The sequence below is a fragment of the Monopterus albus genome, unplaced genomic scaffold (assembly GCF_001952655.1).
Source record: "Monopterus albus unplaced genomic scaffold, M_albus_1.0 scaffold14.1, whole genome shotgun sequence".
NCBI lineage: Eukaryota > Metazoa > Chordata > Actinopteri > Synbranchiformes > Synbranchidae > Monopterus > Monopterus albus.
Window position 1 is genome coordinate 1564001 of NW_018127894.1, and position 22915 is coordinate 1586915.

General features: G+C 37.7%; 1 protein-coding gene across 5 annotated transcripts in view; it reads left to right on the forward strand.

Annotated features, from left to right (window-relative positions):
* The window catches only part of LOC109955480 (guanine nucleotide exchange factor VAV3-like), a 62274-nt gene that overhangs the window by 12084 nt on the left and 27275 nt on the right, over window positions 1-22915 (forward strand). For 3 of the 5 annotated variants that reach the window (XM_020591663.1, XM_020591665.1, XM_020591666.1), the window contains exons 2-14: window positions 6547-6605; window positions 7157-7222; window positions 7943-8057; window positions 9348-9440; window positions 11295-11363; window positions 11450-11553; window positions 12041-12140; window positions 12822-12917; window positions 15771-15839; window positions 16942-17028; window positions 17409-17494; window positions 17857-17989; window positions 20905-21014. In XM_020591663.1, the coding sequence (XP_020447319.1) occupies window positions 6547-6605; window positions 7157-7222; window positions 7943-8057; window positions 9348-9440; window positions 11295-11363; window positions 11450-11553; window positions 12041-12140; window positions 12822-12917; window positions 15771-15839; window positions 16942-17028; window positions 17409-17494; window positions 17857-17989; window positions 20905-21014 (1187 nt within the window). The remainder of the gene's footprint in view (window positions 1-6546; window positions 6606-7156; window positions 7223-7942; window positions 8058-9347; window positions 9441-11294; window positions 11364-11449; window positions 11554-12040; window positions 12141-12821; window positions 12918-15770; window positions 15840-16941; window positions 17029-17408; window positions 17495-17856; window positions 17990-20904; window positions 21015-22915) is intronic. The other 2 variants (XM_020591667.1, XM_020591664.1) reach the window with 1 other exon arrangement.

The window sequence follows — 22915 nt, forward strand, 5'->3', positions numbered from 1 at the left end:
GTGTGTGTGTGTGTGTGTGTGTGTGTGTGTGTGTGTGTGAGAGAGAGAGAGTTTAAAAGCAATCAATATTTGTCCACCCATTGCCTGGTCTTGCATTTTTCTTGTGCACTTCTGAAGGGATTGGCCAACTTCTTTTTATTGTTGTGTTATTATGTGAGCCGGTCTCAGTGTTTGCACAGTGTTAACAGGTCAGTGGGTTTGTAGTGCGCTCCTCAGTTGTCTCTCGTGGAGCCTGATTTAACTTTGCTGAAGAAAGCAGTCTCATTCTGAGCAGCCTTATTCCCACATTGCTTCACTTCAGTGCATTTTGTCCATAAATTTCTATTATAGCATTTAGAGTTGCCTGAGCATTTCTAGGCTATGCATTAGGAAATGGATTACTGTTTATTTCTACCTACTGGAAAGTATGTTCTTTGAATTAAGATGTACTAAATATATATATTTTTATAAATTCAGTTTTAGGTATTGTTTATTTTAAATAGCTTATACAGTATCTCATGTGGTTTGAGAATTTCGGTTTTGCCCTGTTTATGTGTGGTGTTGTTAAGCCCCTTTTACTGAGGCACGTGCCTCAGTATTGATCTGCTCTGCCCCAGTAAACTCACAGATTTGAGTTTTAAGAAGATCCTTGAAGATATTTGGCAGTGGATTAATTCAGATTGATAATAATGGGAAATGGATTCATTTGCTGTTCTAATCCAGAATGTCAAAGGAAAATACAGTCTGAGGTGCATTATACACTACAGTGCGCATGTATGTATGTTGTAGCTGGTGCACTGCAGCGCGCATGCAGCAAACTGTTTATTGGTGAGTGAAGCAAAATTAAAGGAATGGACTGATGTATGTGATGTATGGGACTAGATTAAGTTTTTTTTAGTTTAGCGGTTTATATTAACATTCATTCTGCATTTAATAAATAGCCTATATCATAATATTTGATATTTTTGTTACACAGTCCAAATGATGTTTGCTTTATTCACTGTTAAGAAACAAGTGAAGCTGAGACAGGAAGGCAAAGCATGGCGGAAGCTGTCTTTATCTATTGAGACAGGTGTGTCCACCAGCCATCCGCTGCACAACACAATTTTGAAATATAGTAGATGGAGCATTGATATGTTACTATGTGGCAAAAAATGATTGGACAGTTTTTTTTAAATTAATGATTTGTCGACAGATTAACTTGTTGTGAAAGCTTAAATTTGACAAATCAAACTGGGGCTGCTTAACAATCAAATGATATTATTGTGAAATGCACGAGAATGCAAAGAAATGTGCAATACAGGGCCAGACTTTTACACCACAAAAACATGTTGAGAATGTTCTTAATATATTTTGAAATCAATATTTTCAAAAAGATTAATATCTGCATGTTTATCTTTACTAGTAGTTGCTTCAATAGCAGCAGTATGGCAGAGGAATAGTGGGCTAAGCAAGGGAAGTTATGTATCATAATGTAGTCTATAGCATGTTTCATTCATTCAGCAGACATTCAAGAAAGAAATTGTCTGATTTGAGCAATGGGGGACCTGTGCCCCAGTACAGCTTTGTGTTTTGCAACACCCCTGTGTGTGACCAAATTTTAAATGAAAGAAGAAATGATCTGCAAGCACCTTTAGGCAGTGCACAGAGAAAAGTGTGCATATATGAATCACAATATATGTGATTACAGTCTTTAGTTCACTCCATTTCAGAGAACAGAGAGTTGACTTATGTTGGAGAACTATAAGGGAGTGTGTATTGAGCTTTACATGCAGTTTCCCAACACAGGCTGTTTTCTTTTAGTTCAGTGTCTTATAAAGAAGCTTCCAGTTTTTCTGGCCTAACCCTAATCCTACAGGGGGAGGCGCTGCCTGCAAATATGTATGCCACATGTAAGACGGAGTGCATAATCTTAGCCATGTTGTCCATCAAAGAAACAAGCTTCCGGTCAGGGGAAGATTGCACCGTGTCATTACTTACTCACCAACCCCACCCCTCTCCAGCCCCCATCATTATTTAGAAATATGGGCGTAGCATTGGATGAGCTCCAGGAAGGGTTGTACAACCAAACAAGAAATGCTCCATCCCTTCCTCATTTTCCAGAACACAACCAAAAGAGAACATCTCAAATCTCAGCTAGTGTAATCCACTTGGGTTTAGTTGTGCCAACTCAGCTCGTAGACTGAGCATTAGAGCTCTCTAACCTACATTCCTCTGCTGAGTTCCTATAGGCCTCACCCAGGGCAGCTACACTGCCCACATGCAGGAGGCTGAAAAGTTAAAGGGATAAAACAATGAATATGTTCATTCCTCCCTTTAACTCAAAATATCAGTCTAAATCTAAAAGCAAATTAAGCCTTATAGATTCATGTATACAGGAAAAGGTGTCACATTTCCTGTATGGAGCACTGGAAAGAGGAAAAAACGCAGCTATGGGGGCAGTCTGAGCAAATTTGGTAGGCAGATGGAGAGTGGCAGGTGACAGAGGCAGAACAGCCAAAATAAGCACAGCTCAGACACAAATCATAATGGAAGGTTGTTTCATGTTGAAGTAATAGCTAGTGTTTTTTATTTAAAAAAAAATAGTTCAACATTTAGGCAAAAATTATTTCCTGTCTTTCTGAGAGTTATATGTGAAGATTCGTGACACTCCCATGTCTTGTGTGATAAATATGAAAATACAGGCAATTATCTTAGCAGAAAGAATGGAAATGCTAGTCTGGCTCAGTCCAAAGGTGAAAATTCTGAGTTGTTACAGAATATGAAAATCTTTCTACTGCTGCTGTTTCATGGCCAGTTATTTCTCCTTCATTTCAGTCTTGTAATGCATTATCACCAACCTAAATGACTGCATTGGGGCTCCATGAGTCACGTCACTGAGAAATAAATTAAGTAAGCATACTAAACTCTGTAGCTCTATCCCAGCTAGTTTGCAAACTGTCAGATTTAGCTTCTACAACTTCTGTCACATTTCAGCAAACAAGCTTTATATTTGTATTTGCTCTATAGCCAATAATCAGGGCATGGTGTTAACCTTATAATTTCTTAAATTTTCCTTACCGACTGAAATCTGATGGACAATTTATTGTGTTCTGGGGATGTAAAAATACATTAAAGAGAATTACTGGCTGGAATTCAAGAGGTTAATTTGGTGTGTGTTTGGTGTTAAAATGAGGTTAAGCAGGAATTAACAGAAAGCGTTTGTTTGACTTCTGCACAATGAGAAAGAGTTAATTTATGCCTTTGTGTTACAAGCTTCTGTTTTCTTGCTTTCTTTTTTTCATGGTGCTCTGGGGATTCAAGATATACAGTGTAAATAGGCCAAACTCACCACGATGCCCAGACTAGCTTGTGGGTTTTCTTTTTAACTCACAGGTGTCTTAAATGATGTGCCAGATTAACAGACAAATCAAACTGGACTTGTTTTCAAGACGACCTAAAAAGATTTCCACTTTATTACACGAAGTAAACAGATTTTTGATTTTTCCAGCAAATATCTTTGGGTATCTTTTAGCACTACATACACAAAAAAATCTGTTCTCCTTTCAGTAACCTCAGTTATCACCGGCAATAAACAGTTGTGACAGATGTGATGTGTGGAGCTGAATGAAATTTACACTCATGGTGACAAAGTTGCAAAAATTCCACAGACATCAAATCATTCACGTCATTATTTTCTCTCAATCCATAATGCTCTCAAAGCAAATGCCAATGGAGATTCTAATTCCAGTCAATTTACAGCAATTCAAAGATTTTCTTAAATCAGTTGGCATGTTTTGCGAGTCTAGTTAAGGAATAATGATGCACAACTCAATATTAGGCCTACAAGTACATAACACCTCATTGCCAATAAGTGAAATTGTCTTACTTCAAAATCAGACTTTTTGCTTTGTTTTAGTAAAGACAGAATTTCAGCTGCCTTAAATAACTTGTGAAGATGCAGAGGCTTTCTGCAGTTTTAAAGCTGATTTCTCACACTGTCAACAGGGCTCTTTTAAGTCACAAGATACCTGGGTTCAGCCAAAGCCACAGCCCTCCTTCACACAGGAAGAGGAGATACACTGCAGATAGACAGGCTGCTATATCTATATTAACTCTTTAATAACCATGCCTGCAAATCCAAAATAGAGTGCTTATCAGAAGCTTCTTCATGTCAACCAGAAAATTATAAAGCGCTAACCTGCAGATATATTGTTGACCGCTGCTAATCTGGACATTGTTTTAGATCAAACTATGTATAATGATAAAATATGCTGTTTTTAAAGACATCAAATACACATTGCATAGTTACAGTACGTTAATTCAAACATCATGACTTGACTCTGTGAACTGATACTGTATCATGTCCCAACATCAACAATGGCACATTGATTACAACATTGTACGGTTCATTTGTTTGTCAGTAATTAGCTACCTTGTATATGAGTGAAGAAAATCAATGTTCTCTGTTCACAGACTCAGAGGTTTACAGGCAAAGAAAGAGCACACACCTATGAACATAGCAAAACGAGTCATTGGATTTTAAATCAGTTCTGATCTGATCTACAGTTTTATTTGTATTAGCAGACTTTCTTAAATCTAACTGTGAACATCCATTGGTTAACTATTTCAAAGGTGTACTTTTCACCAGATGAATCATAATTATTTATTACTTAAATCATCACTGCGAAAAAATTACGTTCTATTAACTAAAGTGAGAAAATGTTAATTTTGTTAATATGGGCCAGTGAAATAGCATTTCTATGTCTTGATTTTATTGTTGTAGTAGTAGCAGTTTGTATCTTGTCATGAGACTTCTCTGGCTTTCTATTTCTCTGTCTCACATACCTCTGCCCCAACCACAAAGTCTGGTGCAAAGGTATGACTTTGATGTAGTATTACCATTTTCTGTGTCTTTCCTTCTGTCAAGAAAAGTGTTAAAGGGAGCTTTTCCTCCCCACTGTCGCCAAGTGCTTGCACAAGGGGGATTTGTTGGGTTTTCCCTATAGTAGTAATATTGATAACAGTAAGGTCTAGATCTTACTTTGTAAAGTGTCCTGAGATGACTTTTGTTGTGATTTGGTGCTATACAAATTTGATTTGATTTGAAGAGAGCATTTGCATAAATTTTTTTAATGGATCGAGATTGTTTTGATGTTGGCCACTTAAGGTGCATTTATGGATATTGCAAGTTTGGATATAAAAAAAAAAGTACATTTATAATGAAACTCAATGAGGTTTCATGTATCACTGTGCTTCTTAGGCTAATTTGCTCTAACATAGTAGTTTGCTGTAGAGATATTTTTGTTTTCATCTGAAAGTGAGTTGAACTCTTGAGTTTTATTTTGTTAAAGGAAAATGATGTTGCTAGCTTGTTAAGCACACACTTGTTTCTTAATTATTTTTGGGCATTTCGTGCCATTATTAGATAGACAATGAGAGAGAGGATGGACATCAGATGTCCTTGGGTGAGTGCGACCTGGGTCAGTAGCTAACTTGAGCGCTGACTTTAAGCTACAGAGATACTCCAACTTAGCAGGTGGATAATTGCCAAGGTGTTAAAAATGCTTCCTGTGGGGTAGCTAGCTGTTTGCTGAGTCATTGCTTATGTGTTGTTTTTGGTATGTTTATAGGTGGTTGCTACATAGCTTCTTTTGGATGGATGTTAAGTATTTGCTTTATTGTTATATGATAATAGTTTTCAAGGTACTGGCTAGGGAGTGGTGGCTAGTGCCTTTTGAAGTGGTTGCTTAGGATGTAAGACATTCATATTTGGTTTTCTGATATGCCTATAGTATTAAACAGCAAGTCAAATATTTATTCTAATTATTTAGTTAAGGAGTTAGCTTCATTGAGTTTTTGAGAGTGGCTTGTGCAGAAGAAAAACAACATTTCATACAGTTACAGCAGTTTTACAAGAAGAGAAGCAATGACATTTCAAACATTTAAAGGTGCCTTAACTAGGATTTTACACATTGTTTGATAAATCAAGTAACAATGAGGCATGACTTGGTGTGTGTCTGCTATACTACCCTCCTCTTTTTTTCTTATTCCAACTTTTCCTAACTGTCTTTTCAAAATGTAGTCAGTAAGGTAGCCCTGTCTGCTACCTGAAAGGTTAGAAGAAGTGTTTATCTACCTGGCAGTAGTCACTATAAACAGCTATCCATGGCAGAGCTAAAACCAGTATCTGAAACCAGTTCTTCCAAACTCACTTTGAACATGAGGTAAAGCTAATGTTAAAATATCCCGTGACATGACATTGTAGCTGGTGCTGTTACAAGATACCTACCAGAGATAATGAGACATTTTTTTGCAGTAAAGCATTATAGAAAATAACATATAATGCAAATTCCCATCTGTCTCACCTTTTCATATGAGACATCAAATAGTATCAAGCAGCTTTTAGAAAGACCAAGTTTCAAAACTTGGATGTGGAGGAGAATGCTTTTCACAACAAAGAAACAGCCGATTACACACATTCCAATAGGATAAGGCATTGCAGTAGCATAAGTCTGTCTCTCCATCTCTTCTACCTGTCTCTATCATCCTTTCTTTTTTTCTGACCTTTCACCTTTGTTTCACCAGGTTTTGGACACTTTATCCAAGCTCTCTTACACGACTATTACACATCAAAGGGGATTCAAGTAAGTCACCAACTGTTAAAGACATTTCATTAAGTTGTCTAATATACATATATTTTTTAACCATCACCTCCTTCTCCCCTTACTCACACACATAGCTACATCTTACTCACCGATTTCCATGAGTTTACAGGTGTGTTTCTTCATTAACAGAAATGAGAAACACATTTTTTTTCCCCAAATACTGATCTTTTTTTAATGATCAGGCTATTAAAGTTTTTCATAAAGATATAAAAATTAGCACAATATAATATAATATGTAAACCTATCAGAGAAAAAATTAAGAGAAAATACACATTGAGGTTATGTCTGCATTATGTGTAATTTCTCACTGGTTCCAGTTTTTTTTATTTTTGACAACTGGTATGTCATCCACTGCATGTAAGAATGGGGAAGTTGCAGATCTCCACCCCATAGAGATTAAGTATATGACCTCAGGTTCTGTTTTTTAATATGCTGCACTGGTACATTTGTTAATTAGTCTACTTTAGTTGTAATTTTAGTGATTTTTCCGTTAAACACTGAACCTCACGCCAGTTTTCTGTCATTTCCAGGCCATTTCCAACAGAGGAGAGCCTAAAAGATGAGGACATTTACAGTACTCTGGAAGACATGATTGAGTACGTATGAGGCTTCTCTCTGCGGATTCATTACTGGTCTTGATAGAACATGATTATTTTGCTCAGTAGCAGAACCAGTTATGCACATCATCCATGCTCTCCAGGGGTCTGGACACCCACATGTTTTGGTAAAACGGTTTGCTCCATTTCTCTGTTACTGTCAGAGGAAACGAATGAGTAATTCTGCATGTTTTTGCTGAATGCTTGCAGTCCACCCACATCAGAATTCTGAATGGGAGCTGCTGACAGTTTGAATGATTGCTAAAAACAAATGTTTAATGAAATCTGGATAGAACAGATGCAGCATTTGAATAATGCCACATCATATTTATCTGATTTTCAGAGCACGTGTTCTTTGAATGGTGTATTATGTCTTTCTGAATGATTTCATTCTCAGACTAGATGCAGTGATTAGTAATTAACAACAGGATAATGGAACGTCTTTATGTTTAACATACATTACTCATATTTTTACAATAGATATAAAACAATTTTTAATCGCACATAGATGATAAAGTGTATTTCTTATTGTTTATACCTGAGATGGAAGTGCTGCTTCTGAGCCACTGTAAACAGCCATTTATAATATCTGTGTCAGTCTAACTGTTATTATTGTTTACATTATGCACAAATGGTTGCCCTCCCAATCCAAGAAGTACTTTGCGATGGATAATCAGTGTTATAGGTATTAATGTGCATGTATATGTGTGTGTGTGATAGTCAGAATGGCCCTGAGGATGAAGATGACTACGCAGCTGTCTATGGACCGGAAGAAGACTATGCAGGTGAAGAGATCTATGAAGACCTCATGAGGATTGAGCAGCATCCCCCACTGGTACTGCAATGAGTCAGCCACACACACACAAATAGAATGCTGTGCAGAATACTGCTGTGCAGAAAAAGCATTCAGTGTCTAAACCTTTAAATGGTGTATTGAATGCTTCAGCTTCAGGGATCATATATAGTAAGGTTTTCCACATTACTATATATAATAACCCACATTTTTCATATAAATTCCCTTCTCAACATCAGTATGTCCTTAAGTACTGAGACTCTGCTTAAATAGAAGTAGCACAATACAATACGTCGCAATTAAAAGTCTTGTATTCAATATTATACATAGGTAAAGGTGCATTAAAGGTCACGGGATAATTGGATCAGTATTTAATTATTATTTTTGCATGAACATTCAATCATTTCAACGTTGTAGTTGGTAAAAGTGGAGTTCAATTTGAGTGTTTCATACATAAGCGGAAAGCTGTATATACCAGTTTAACATTGGGGTCTATTCTGGATCCATTGTTACCTGCACCTTTGCCTTTGCCATTACCTGTTAAGGGTGTGGCAATAATGCAGTCAAGTAAGCACATGCAAAAATATAAAATAATTGCATTTATTTATTCATTTTAACTGGTAACATAGTGTTCCCAGAGTTTGCAAATGAAACTGTCAGTTTGTATTATCCTCACTAAATAGAAAAACAAAGTGACAGCTAATTAGTTATTCATAATTAATAGTTTAGTGTAATTTCCCTGCTAATCTTTGTGTGCAAGAATTCACAGTTCAATTCACAATTCAAGTTCACAGGACCAGCATGAAATACCAAATAAATGAAACCATCCCATTTTGTTCTGTTGTTATTCAGCTAAAATCAAATGCACCAATAAAAGATACAAAAGTAATTAATACTGCTTACTTATACTACAGATAACAATATAGTTGAAAGCATATTGACAGCTTAGAGGATACTTCTATGCCTTTTAATGTTTACTTATGTCTTTTTAGAAAAAAAAAACAGATGCCATATTGCCCAATCTTGCAGAGGCCAAGCTCTGCTGTGATCTCAGTGTGCTGACTGTCCATTTCTTCATCAGCCTCATGCTGCACTTCTTCCTTGTGTGATACTCGCAGGAGGAAGTCTGCACATGCTGCTTTAAAAATAGTGTTAAAATTTTGATGTGTGATCTGAATACAGATATTTAGTTTCTGTGTTCTTTGTACATATTGTGACTATATTTATGTTGTGGATACATTTACGGTGCACATTTTTTTTGGTCTGCGGGTAAACAAGATTTTTCCCTGTCATATAGTATTTAAAAAATGTCTAAAGTGTGTGTCTCTCTAGAAGCAGGAAGAGGTAGATGTCCGGAGCTGCTGCCTCACAGAGCTCAGACAGACTGAGGAGAAATACACAGAGACCCTGGAGTCCATTGAGAAGGTAGTGAACCACCGTTTATAGTCTCCTCTCTTACTGTTACATGACAAAGGATGGATGTCTAATCAGATCTAAGTGATTAATTGAGGCAGGAATTTGGTGAACACATTGCAGCATTGAAGAACACATATTGTGGGACATAATTAGACAACTTTTGGATTAGTCTTTTTCTCATCAAACCACCGGGGTAACTGTGGTTCAGTGGGTTGAGTAGTCGTCTCCCAACCGGAGGGTCAGAGGTTCAAATCATAGTGCCTGCAGTCCACATGTGGAAGACACTGAGCCGCCAAGTTGCCCCCGATGGTTAGAGCCATCGGTGTGAGTTGGTGCCGCAGATGGGTGCCTCGGTTCTGAACCAGAGACAAATTCCTTGTGTGTGTGTGACATACCTGGCCAAATAAAGGTGATTATTATCCCTAAACAAATGTTTGTGTGATCCACCAAAAGAATGTGATAATGGTATTATGGCTCTGAAGGGGAGTTATCATATGATAACTCACATGTGGAATTACTCATCCAGTGATGAAACTCTTCTGTAAATTATGTATAATACCTAGGAAAAGCCCTTCTTACTGGCCAAACAAGAGAGGTCAGTTGGGATTATGACTGTTATTACTCTTAATTAAGATTTGATGGATCCAAGTCTTTTTAATAATCCTAATTACTGTCTGTAGGGTACAGACCTTTCTAGGTCACGTGACTGAAATGTGAGCACAAGAATACACAAAGTTCAAATGATTACATGCCTTTATTTCTAACACTATGGTGACAGATACCAAACACTACAACTAACCAAAGGACACAAGAGGACAAAGCCAATAAAAGTGTTCTGTCAATCAAATCAACAGCACAACAGCGTATCTGTGAATAGTTTAAAGTTGTCAGCTATAAAAGCACAAGAGTTTACGCAAGTTGACTGGATGTTGGTTGAATACCTGGGTGCATTCTGGGAAGTGCTCCGTTGCTGAGTTGGTTCCAAATAAACAAAATTCTGATAGGTTTTTATTGACCCGATAGATCACTTGGAAATCTTAAATATGAAGCTGAAAGGTGATGAATGAGCCACGGAGCCAGAGTTGAGGATCCAGGGGGAGAGCTTGGTCTCACCTCACCCTCCTTACTGTTGTTTCTTCTCTTTCCTGTGGGAAAATTTCCTGAGTTTGGTCTGACAGCCTATAAGATGCATACTGGCCAATCACAAGGATTACAGTGTCCTGGCAGGTAGTTAGTGTCCAGGCCAGAACAGCAGACATACATCTGAAAGCTGAATGTTTTCCAGTTCTTTGTCCACCTTTGTCTTGAGCTCATGCACTCTATCTGTAATGCCTTTGGTTAAGATATAAGTTAAATAAGATAGAACAGTTTCATAGTTAAAAGCACAAATACAACAGTTAGAATCTTGGTTTGGAAAACTCATCAGAGTGAGAGGTCTTCACGCTGTGTATCTCTGGGATTGTGAAAAAATATAGAGTGAGAGCTCTCACCAGAGTTAGAAGATCTTGGACGTCTTTGTTGAAGGGAGGGATCCAGTCTGACAGGCAGTCCTGCTCTTTTAACTGACTTTCCCCTATACTGTTATGACATCATCTTTAGAGCCCAGTCATCTGTACCCTGAGCCCAACTTTTATGTATTTTAGGTGCATTTGGGGGAAATTCCTAGTCATCAATTCTCTAATTTGAGTTACTGTCAGCGTTTTATCTGATGCGATGTCTGTTATTGGTTGCAGTATGAGTGCACGACAGCTGTTGCAGTCATGTCATCTTTTTTTACAAATGACCTTTAAATTTGTTTTTAGTTGGCAAGTAATTAATTACTAGCTGAAAGAAGCTTGGTTTTTCACTTGCTTTTCTCCCCAGTATTTCCTGAATCCTCTGAAGAAGTTCTTCTCTCTGGCTGAGATTGAAGATGTTTTCGTTAATATTCCTGTAAGTCCCACAAGTCTTTGCTCTTGTCATCTGCAATGAAAATAACATGCATATGTCCTCTTACTCATGGCTTCCTTCTCTTGCAGGACTTGGTTAAGGTTCACAAGAGCCTGGTGGTTGATATGCAGGACTCCATCTTCAACAAAAATGCCTTAAATCTCTACCAGATCTTTGTCCACTACAAAGAGAGGTCTTCATCATGTTACACTTCCATTAAATGTTGTATTGTAGGTTGTAAGGAAAAATGTGCAAGTGCAGTTTTGACGCTACTTATTTTCCTTGATCTTTAAAGTAAAAAATAAGTATCAGTGGAAAAAAAAGCTTTTTAGTTTTCTGGATTTGTGATTTGTCTTGGTTGCTTGCCCAACCTCCTTTCGCTGTTGTGTGCCAGTACCAGGTTTAGGAATACAAAAGGTTTCATCAAAGGCTCACTTAGACTATACTGTGTTAAAAAGGCTCAGATTTGATGTACAATAGTTAGTTCTGTTTCAACTCTGTACTAAACGCAGCATGAAACTGAGAGATACAGTTTAATTGACAACTTCTGAGAACATGCTTTTTATATTAGCCATAGGATTTCCATGTAACGTGGGTGCTTGTCTTGCAACAGACTGTGTCATGAGCAACAATGCAACACTTTGATGGTGTCACTTCCCTTCCCTTCCTCTGAACTGTAGATTGCTCATTTATGGGACCTATTGCAGTCAGGTGGAGTCCGCCATCGCCACCTTAGACCTCATCTATAAAGAGAAAGAGGATGTTCGTCTGAAACTTCAGGTTAGACACATGGAGAAGCTGCTCTTCAATAATAAACACACATCATCCCTAATGCACACAGACATAGTTTTCCAGCAGCCCCTAGTGTGTATTCTGTGTACTACATACGCATTAATTATTTTATTTTTTATTTCTTTGTCTAGTTTGGTCCAGCTTTAGCAAATATTAGTATTATTAGTAGATAATTTACTTAAAGTAATTTAAAAGTAGCATCATCACACTATAAAATGCTTCATATTACATAAAACAGAAGTAACCAAAATCTATACAGTATATCAACACTAAAACTACTTGTCACGCAGCAATAACAGCATCATATTATTGTATTGTTGAATCATTATTAATGAATGTACTTTAATGTTGTGGCGATAGTATAAATGTACTTAGTTACTTTCCACTATTGGCTGTAAATAATGTATATGAAAATATTCAAACTCATCATATATTTAATAAAACTTAAATGCAAGAAAGTTTTGAAATGTTATAAGTAATTTTTAAGATGCTCTGATCTCTACTAAATAATGCCACACTGAGCTTCTTATAACTACTTGACAACTTTATAAAGTTGAAGGTTTGCAGCAGTTTTGGGCCCATATTCACAGTTTTGTACCTTTGTTGACCCAAGACTCAGTCACATGAAAGAAAGTGACACCTATAATATGTGTGTTGTATTTTTTCCAGGAGTGTTCAAAAAGAGCCAACAGTGGGAAGTTTACACTGAGGGACCTGCTGGTCGTCCCGATGCAGAGAGTCCTCAAGTACCATCTCCTTCTTCAGGTAGACTCCTCTTGATTCAGGAAGGAGCACCAAACACTCGGCAAATTTAGAAACAACAAATGAGTTCATGTTGGTCATTAGCTCTTTGTTAATCACTGACTCTGTCTTCCACTACACTTGTTTTGATACCCCCTATTTGCTGAAGCTGTGAGCTTCTTTTTGGCAATATACCTTTATTTTGACATTATTATTACTTTATACATCAAGTGGAACTTGCAGGGCTGATGTGTCTTTCTCATGGACACATCCACACTAGTTTCTGAGGCAGTAGAATGCATCCCTATTGCCCAGCCATTATTTGTTGTTGGATGGACTTGTATCCTTCTTTAAGGATATTGCATGTCTATTTTTTATATTACTTTCTCCTGTAATGATTGCAAGTTTTATTATTATTTCTTTGTTGATTCAAATTGAGAGATGTGCATCCGTGTCCACTTGAGGGCGACATTCTCCACATACTTGCTTTCTTTCACGGTGTCTGAGCCCATCCACGCCGCCAAAAAAGAACATCTGCTGTATTTTGACAAGTCATTTAGGTCTTGCATTTATTTTAATACTTCATCTCTCTCAAAGAAGGAACAGTCAATTAATGGTGTCATTTTATAATTTGTCTCAAGACATGTTAGCTTACAGGAATTCCAGAATTTTCCTCAAACAAGGATTTTTTAAGGGGAGGATCATTAGTTACAGAAGCATCTGTAGAAAATAGGAAATGCAAAAAATATATTTACAATTAAAATAATTTAATCATTTAATTCAGTTATACTTGTGAGACAGGCTTTGCAGGTCTGCCCAGTGTAAAATTGCATTCACACATTTTTGCTTTCTGTAGAAACTAGAAATTTCATCTCCTCCTGATAACTGTGTGACACAGTCTCGCCTGGTTGCTATGAATCAGAGGTCAGGCTATAGCTGGCAGGGCAGATGAATAGAGAGCTGTTTTAAATTGTTGTAAGGGGTAAAGGCCTCCTTGGTAAATGGTGGTGATCCCAGGTGTTTTCAGCCACCCCCGCGGAGAGACTTTAGAAAGGGAGCAAAAAGGGAAGAAAGGGAAGAGGAAGGGGTGAAGCTGAAATGAAATGAGAGTGGATATAGCAGCTTCTTTCTACTATACATAGCACCCATCACATGGTAAATATAGTACTGGCACTTACCAGGTGGCATTGGCAGTATGTGTTGTTAACAAGCAGCATATGTCTAGAATTAAGAAAAACTTAAATGCTAGCTGCAATAAAAATATCCTACTAAAATAGTGAAACTGCTGACACACGTAGGATGACATATTGTTTAGAAGCTGAGTTTAGTGTTATAACATGTAAATATATTGACTGGAAATTACTTTCTCTTGTCTTCTTTGCTGTGTGACCGGTAGTGAAACAAGAGTCTTCCACAGGAGATGCTGGATAGATTTCATCCACAGATTGGTTCCTCAGTGTGGGTTTCACCCCCAGCTTCCATGTACTGAATCAAATAGACACGTGTGTTGGCAGGACGATGTGGTCAGAACATCTTTTCCCATGATATCTGGCAATAAATGTCATTTGCCAGTATTTGTATGCTGCTTCAATGTATTTGTGCCTATTTTGTTATTAGCTGTCCACAAGTTTTGGAGGAATTTTTTTATGTTTGTTTATTTAACCAGGAAGTCTCACTGAGATTTCAAACCTCTTTTACAAGAGAGACCTGGTCACACTGGCGGGATTTGCAATTACAAACAGTTAAATGTAACAAAACCACACAATAACATTGCAGTCACATAAAAAGCGGTCACTGCAACTCATTTAAAATTTCCCACTAGAGACATGTGGCAAATGAGACAGATGTCAAAGACTTTCCCATAGTAAAACATTTGGGTAATGATACCAGTTTGTCAAGTTTAACTTCTCTCTGCAAAGTATTTGGAGCAGAGACAGAAAAGACCCTCTTCCACATCTTTGTCCTACCATACGGAGTCTTGAGCTGATATGTACACTAACTTTACCAAGCTTTATAATAAATTTACAAAGACACCAGGGTAGCTCGCCAAGAATGGCTTTAGAAATAAAAATGTACCAGTGACGTAGTGGGCACATGGTAAGAGAAGGCCATGCCACTCTAGAATACAGGGTACAACAGTGAATAAATGGCTCTAGATTTGTGATAAACCTTTAGACGCTATGATAAACTATGTGCACCTTGTAAAGATAATGTGCTGATGCATTCATGTATAACAAATCACCATAATCAAGAACAGGCAGAAAGGTAGAAGATACATTTATGCCAAGTTACCATAAGTGTCAACTAATGTAGTGGAGTAAAAAGTACAATATATCCCTCTGAATTGTAATGGGGTAGTATAAAGTAGCAAGTACCTTAAAATTGTACAGTGCAGTACAGTACGTTACATTTCATCACAGCCTTTTGCTTTAATGCTGAATGATACTGTATAGTCTTAAAAAGTGAAAAGAGAAGAGAAAGAAATCCTCTCTATCTGTTTCTCTCAGTTCAGCTTAATTTATAGTGTATTAAAATACAATTTGTATGGTAATAACTGAAGCATATTTGTCAATCTTTGCCTATAATTCCCTGTTGATTATGTCAAATCAGAGTAAACTAAGAAAATTAACTGTTATATATAGTATAAAAGGTCTTTTTGTTATGAAGCTGACTTACAAACAATTTACTTTAAAGTCATTTGTATTATGAAATCGATAATGCAACTATTCATGCTAAATTAGTTTATCCATTCAACTGCATCTTTGCGTGTGTGTGTGTGTGTGTGTGTGTGTGAGAGAGAGAGAGACAGAGAGAGAGAGAGAGAGAGTCATGTTTGTGAGTGTAGTTCATTATTTCTTTTCTGTCTTCCTCTAATAGGAGCTAGTCAAACACACCCATGATGCTGCTGACAAGAGCAACTTGAAGATCGCGCTTGTTGCCATGAAAGTAAGTGCAGTTCTTATGGTAAATGGTCTGCAATCATTGTAATTTCAGCTTGTTACCAATAGCAGGCTGATTTAGAGGATAATTCCAAACAGTTCCCACTACTCGGCTATCAACTTCTATTAGATGGGAAAAAGTCATAAATCATTCATGTCTCATGGTTACAAATGCATGTGAAATGACAAAAACGTTATATTTCCATCACATTAGTGAGCACTGAATGCCCCTTTCACTTTTCAGCCCTGAGGGGAGCCTGAACTTGGGAGGCAGCTGATTTGAGAACTTAGTAACACAAATGCAGGAAATGGAAAACTAGATAACTTGATTCATATGTATAATATTTACATGGTACATGACAACATAAACTTACATGTATAAAATTAAAGGAATACTTTGATTTGGGAGAACATGCTTATTGGCTTTCTTGCAAATTAGCATGTCTCCCAATATCCTTGCTTACACTAATATGCTTTTCATGCCAGTGTGTTTAATATGAAGCGCCAGCAACAACCGATTAGCTTAATTAAAAACAAAGACTGGAAACAGGGAAACAGCTAGCTTGGCTCTGTGCAGAATGCAGGCATGTACATTTGAAAAGTATGTGTGCAGAGGTAACAAAATCCGCCTTTTAGCGCCTCTAAAGCTCACTAATTAACACGTTGTATTTTATTTTTTAAAATCTGTACCAAAGCCAAAGTGTAAAAATCTTTACAAGTTACAGTTTTATGTGGGATATTGTGCTTGAATATACCACATGAAACCAAAACGTGTCATTTTTACACTTTCGTTTTTGCTGTTTTATCCTGTTTTTAGTGTTTATGCTAAGCTAAGCCAGCCTAACTGTCTCCTGGCTCCAGATTCATATTGAACGGTGAGGTGCAAGAGTGGTATTGATCCTCTTATCTAGCTCTCAGCAAATAAGTGTATTTTGAGTATGTGTATTTACCAAAATGTATGAACACTTAATCTACATGTACTGTATAGAATATCAACACTTCTAGACTTTACAAATAAATGCACCTGATATATTTCTCTACCTCCAGACTTAACTAACTCAACAAACTATGTGTGTATTTGTGTATATCTGTGTGTCTGTATTGCCTAGGACCTGGCTCAGTATGTCAATGAGGTGAAGCGAGATAATGAGACGCTAAGGGAGATTGGCCAGTACCAAAGGTCGATTGAAAACCTGGTAACCTGAAAATCTTTTTGATTATGAGTTAGAGAGGATGAGAGCTTGTCGGGTTATAAAGACCTGAATGCCTTTGGTGATAACAAGAGTCAGCAAGAAGAGATAGTGCCAGAACTTACATGATGTTTTATCGGGAATATGGATCAGTTTGGCATGCATTTAAAATGGATTAGATTTTTGCTATACTGTAGTTCCAGTATTCAGGGATAGAAAAACCCTTATTTCCTGTTCATGAAAAACACACAGATCTTAATCTTTAGACAGTTTAAATGAACTAATCCTGGGAGAAGGTCTAGATCCTTTTTGCCATGTTCTAATAAGATGCACAGTTTTCAAGTGCTCCTTTCAGCTCCTATTATTTTTTCATATTTTTCTTTCAGAATCAATCTCTAATCACCTTTGGTCGGCCAAAAGGAGATGGAGAAGTGCGCATCCTCTCCAATGTTGACAAGAGGAAGCAAGACAGGTTGTTCTGCTTCACTTTCATTGTCCTTATAGAGAAATTAGGATTGCAGTTATAAAAAAAATGACAAAAAACTGTTACCAGAATAAAAAAAGAGTATGTAAATACAGCTTGAAAGCATAACGAGTACATATCATATGTATCACTGCTTTTATATCATTCCTATCCTATAGAATGCAATTTAGACCAGAGCAGGATATTTTAACAGTCACAAGGTGCATCACTTGGTTTTTAATTAAGAAATCTCAGCAACTCCATCGAAATAAACAGAACTTCAAATGTACTTTTAATTGACCACAATTATATAATTAATAAGAGTGTGCAACCATAATTCTATAACATTGGGCCTTTTTGTTGTTGTGCAGACACATCTTTTTATTCGACATGGTTGTCATCATTTGCAAGAGACGAGGAGACAACTATGAGATGAAAGACATGCTTGACCTCAATTACTTCAAAATCACCAGTAACCCCACCTCTGACAGAGAGTCTAAAAAGGTCAGTTGGCGAGAAAAACAATATACTATTTATTATGTGCTGTATTGTATTAGTAGTTTTGCATTCTGCGTTGCATCATGGATCTCTTTCTGTATGTGCCTCACATTTTATAAAGTGATATTCTCTCCTTTTTTTGCTGTGGGGTCAATGGTGTTTTCTCTTCTCTAAAAATCCTGATTTAGAAACCAAAAAGGCTCAGTTTCGTCACCCGACACAGTTTGTACAGTATGCTATCTTTTGCCTTGTGGGAACGTTTGCAGGCGACTTGTTGATGTCTTGTTGATGTATGCTCACAGATGGTGTCTTCTCACTCCAGTGCTGATTGCTAATGCGAAACTGACAGCTTGCCAGAATGGGATGGTTTTGTGGTTTTTATCAAAGGCACTTCATTATCATCCTCATTTACTCTATTGTGCAGTCATGATGTGTGCTCGTGTGGAATATGTGCATGGCAGTGATTGGTATTGTAGACACATGGTCGTGGTCCTGTTGTGTTTTTGTGTGTACTTGTCATTATTCGTGGTTGTCTCTAACATGATTTCTAAATGAACAGTCTTGTACGAAACATATAAACAAATAGCCCATTTTTGCTGAACAAATTTGGATATGTCATTACCCTTTATTTTTTATCCCATCCAACTTTCAAAATAAAGCTGTATCGATCATATGCTGCACGCAAAGACGCAGACACGTCATGTCCATTTCTAGTGAGATTCTCACATAGGAAAGGAGAGATTTCACAGACATACAGATACTGTGCGCCACCTCTACACACACCCACAGACACCCACACCGCAGGACAGAGATGCTAATATCAGGTGATGAATGTGTGCAGTCCTCCAAGGCTGCTTAAAGCTATATATCATTTTCTACTAAATGAAACTTCAGAGTGTGGATGTGGTGCCACTGAGCACCCACACAGTCATTAATGATTTAACACTCAGCAGAGCTCTAAAACACTTGGGACTTTGCAGGGCTGGCCAATTACTGACAGGTAAACCCTACAGTACCACTTTTCCAGTTATTAGATAGGGCACAACAAGCTGGGACAGATTAGGGTCGCAAAAGACAAGAGGTTCGGGAATTGATTGAAAAACGCTACTAAATATGCCCATGGGCAAGGCGTTTAACTATTAAGTGCTGCGGTGGAGCTACATGGTGGACAGCAGTTGAAAACCACAGCTTTTTTGGATAGCCACTAACCTGAAAGTGTTGCTGAAGATAAAACAAGCAAGCAGTAGTTTTATTTTCTACTCTAATTTTTAATAGATCTAACACCTGTAAGACCTCTGGCAGCTATAGTCAAGGTCTTTGGAAGATTTTTGGCTCGGAGGTTCTGGTAGTGTTTTCCTAAATTTAAGACTTTTAAAAGCCATCTTTCCTCTGAGGCAGATTATCAGACTCTGCCTCACTGTCATCACAGCTTAAGTCCTTTACGGGAAGAACTTTGGTTAAACTCCCACTGCTGCGGCTTTTTTTTTTTACATTCACAGTATCCAGCAGTCAACACAGTCTGGCTGGTCTGTGAGCCTGCTGGCACCAACCTTGGCACCAAGACACATTACAGCATTAATGGTTGTACTGTATGTCTGATGTGCGTCTCATGAATCATTTGATGCCTTTCGTGTCCTTTCTGGTCTGAGAGGACACCGTACATGCTTGACAGGTGGAGAGCGCTCAAGAAAGGGAGCTGAAGGGGGTAATATAGAGGCAGTAAAAGGGACAAGGGAATTTACAGTTCAGAAATGCTCATCTTTGGATTAGCGTGTTTTTGTCTTCTACCATGTGTGTCAGATTAGAACATTACCGGGTTGATATGCGGGTTGTGTCTTACATTGTTTAACATGTATGTCAGAAGTTTTTGAACTGTGAAGTGGTGCTGCTGCTAAGTTGTAATTTATTACATTCTGTGATAACTAGCTGGCCAGCACTGTTAAAATCATTGTCTTAAAGGATTAGCTTGACATTTTGCGAAAGACTTTTTTATTTGTACTATTGCAAAAGGTTAGAAGATCAATACCACTTCCTTGTCTGTACACTAAAGCTACCACTATCAGCTGATTAGCTTAGTACAAACAAAAACTAAGATGTTGATGCTGAAGTATAGTCTGGCTGTCAGTCTTTATGCTGTGCTATGCTAAGCAGCTGCTGGCTGCAGCTTTAAACTTATAAGCATGATGGTGGCATCAGTCTGTTTCTCTAACTCACAGCAAGACAGTGAATAAGTGTGTTTTCCAAAATGTAGGGGTGTTCCTTTGCTTTTAGGTGTTTAGCCTAGGTGTGCCATGTGGAATAGAACAATTTTTTTTCCCATGACATCAGACAAATTAAATCTTGTGGGGGTCCATATTTCTTCTTTCCAAAGCTGTAATAACAACTTAAAGACTGTAAATTTGGTGTGGAAAACAGCAATATTAGCTTGTCAGACTAGTCACCTTTACTTATAAAACCTCTGAATCAGCCTGCAATTACACAAGGTTTTCTGAAGTATATTTTATTTTCTTTCCAATTTTTATATCTGTAGTATACTTTCCTAACAGCCACACCACAAATAACATTTAGCTTGGTAGCCATCCTCCAGTATTTGAAACAGTACACCTATTTATGTGACCCCCACATATAGAGTATCATGCACTGGTTACACTGAAACCTAAACACATCATAACAACCTGCCATAGGTGTTTGGAGATTTATGACAAATTAAATGAAAAGAAAAACATGCATTACACTAACTCAGACTGCACTTGCTGTGAAGTAACATTGATAACAGTTGACCTACTGTGCCACCCACCACTGGAAGTGTACATTCTGTGAGACAGTTATTACAGGATACATTTATCTGTGGTAATTTTTCTTCTCTACACATAAATGTGCAAATGAAAAATACATTGCTGTCTTTTTTCTGACCTCCACAGTGGTGCTATGGGTTCTATGTGATTCACCAGCAGGGCCATACAGGCTTTGAATTCTTTTTTAAGACCAAAGAGCTGCAGAAGAAATGGCTGGATCAGTTTGAAATGGCCATGTAAGTACACAGAGACATGCACACCACAGTCGTAGCCAGCTGATATCAGCACAGAAGACCACTGTGTGTATCATAGGAAAAGCACACTGTGTACTTGTGTGTGTGTGTGTGTGTGCATGGTGTTTATTTGTCTTTGTTTGCATGCGTGTTATTCCAAGGCCAAAAGAGGTGTTGACTCTTTCATATGCAGTGTTTGATCAGGTCTTAGCTGTAATCAAGCACACACTGCTGACAACATTATGATAACACACGCACATGCACAGACCCACACATTAAACATAAACTGTTCCAAAGAGGTCCAAAACTACAATGAAGTCACTCTGCCTCAATGGCTCTTCCAGTCAGTGCTGTATAGAGCTATATTTTTTGTATTATTTTGTAACAGTGGGGGGTTTTGGAGGCAGATATCCTGTCTGCATCCTTTGTGAAGTTGATTCAGGGGAATACAGTGTTGTTTTGACATCACAATCTGACATACTGAACAAATGATTTTGTGTTTGGGATGGATATGTATGAAAAAATATCCCCGATATGCATGGTAACGATTTACTATGGCCTTCATGAATACATTTTCAATTCTCATAGTGTGATGGATTATTCTTGATACATGCACTGTAGCAAAACAAAATAGTGTGCGGATATGTACTGTACATTAAGCAATGCACGATTTTAGTCCTTCTCTCTCTCTAACTTGAACTGAAAGTATATATAGTCTTGTATAGGTTCATACACTTCCTAGACATCTACACAAATCCTCATGTGTAATTTTCAAACTTTAAACAAGAAATAACCATTTTCACCCCAGTCTTGAAGCTGTTTTTTCTCTCTGGGTTTGTGTTTCTGAAAACAGCTATGTGTGCCTCTGTGAACCGGGTAATGACACCAGAAGGGGCCCATTCTGAAAGTGAAAATTGTAGATGTGATGAGGATGTGAGCTCCGGATGAAGGACTCACTTGTGGGAGCACTCAGTTTAAGTGGCTTCTGGATAGTGTATTCAATACAAAAAGGTGTTTTTGTGTCAGTCGTATTCGTTCACATTGCAGGAGGGCTGCTTATTTTTGCTATGCATGTTTCCTCTCTCATATTTGAACACATGCAGCTCAAAATTGGATTTGCCTGGGCTGATTCAAGTCCTCTTCATGTAAACATATGCATGTGCTGGGGGTAAAATTGTTTTTATTTCACACTATAAACTGCAGATTGTTTTTGCCACAGCAACATTTTTTTTAATTCACTGATAAAGAAACTATTAAGAATGCTTTGTAGAGTAAACTGAAAGAAAATCATTCTCACTACTTAAGCCCCATTTGTAGCAAAAGAACTATGCCCAGGGGACAGGAATCTTCTGTGAGAGTCAAAATCACAATGTGCTGAAGGGACTTTTACCCCAGGGAAAGTTCTTGGGCTTTAGTTCCTTGGAACAAAAAGTACCAGGAACTTTCCAGTGGAAAAGCACCTCTAGATGCACACACAAATTCAGTGATGTTTGCCAAGCTAGTGGCTTTAGAGATGGCAGTGACAGTCTGTTAGTTGATTGGTCCACCACTTTGGTCCAGACTGAAATATACTGTCTAGTCTGTCTACGTGATTACAGGGGCCGACATCAAAATCTTCTATGGACATGCATGGTTCACAGAGGATGCACCATGCTGACTTTGGAAAGATGCTGAATTTTCTTCCTACACCATCATGAGATTTACATTTGTAGTTCTGGGTGAATGTCTCAACAGTTATTGGACAGATTTCCATTAAATTTGGTCCACACATTCATGTCCCCCTTGGGATGATTTGTAATAGGACTGCTGATTCCCCAGCTTTCCATCTAGCACCATCATCACATCAAAATTTCTGTTTATGCAATACTTTTAAAGATGATATATTTTTTTTGGACATTTTTTCC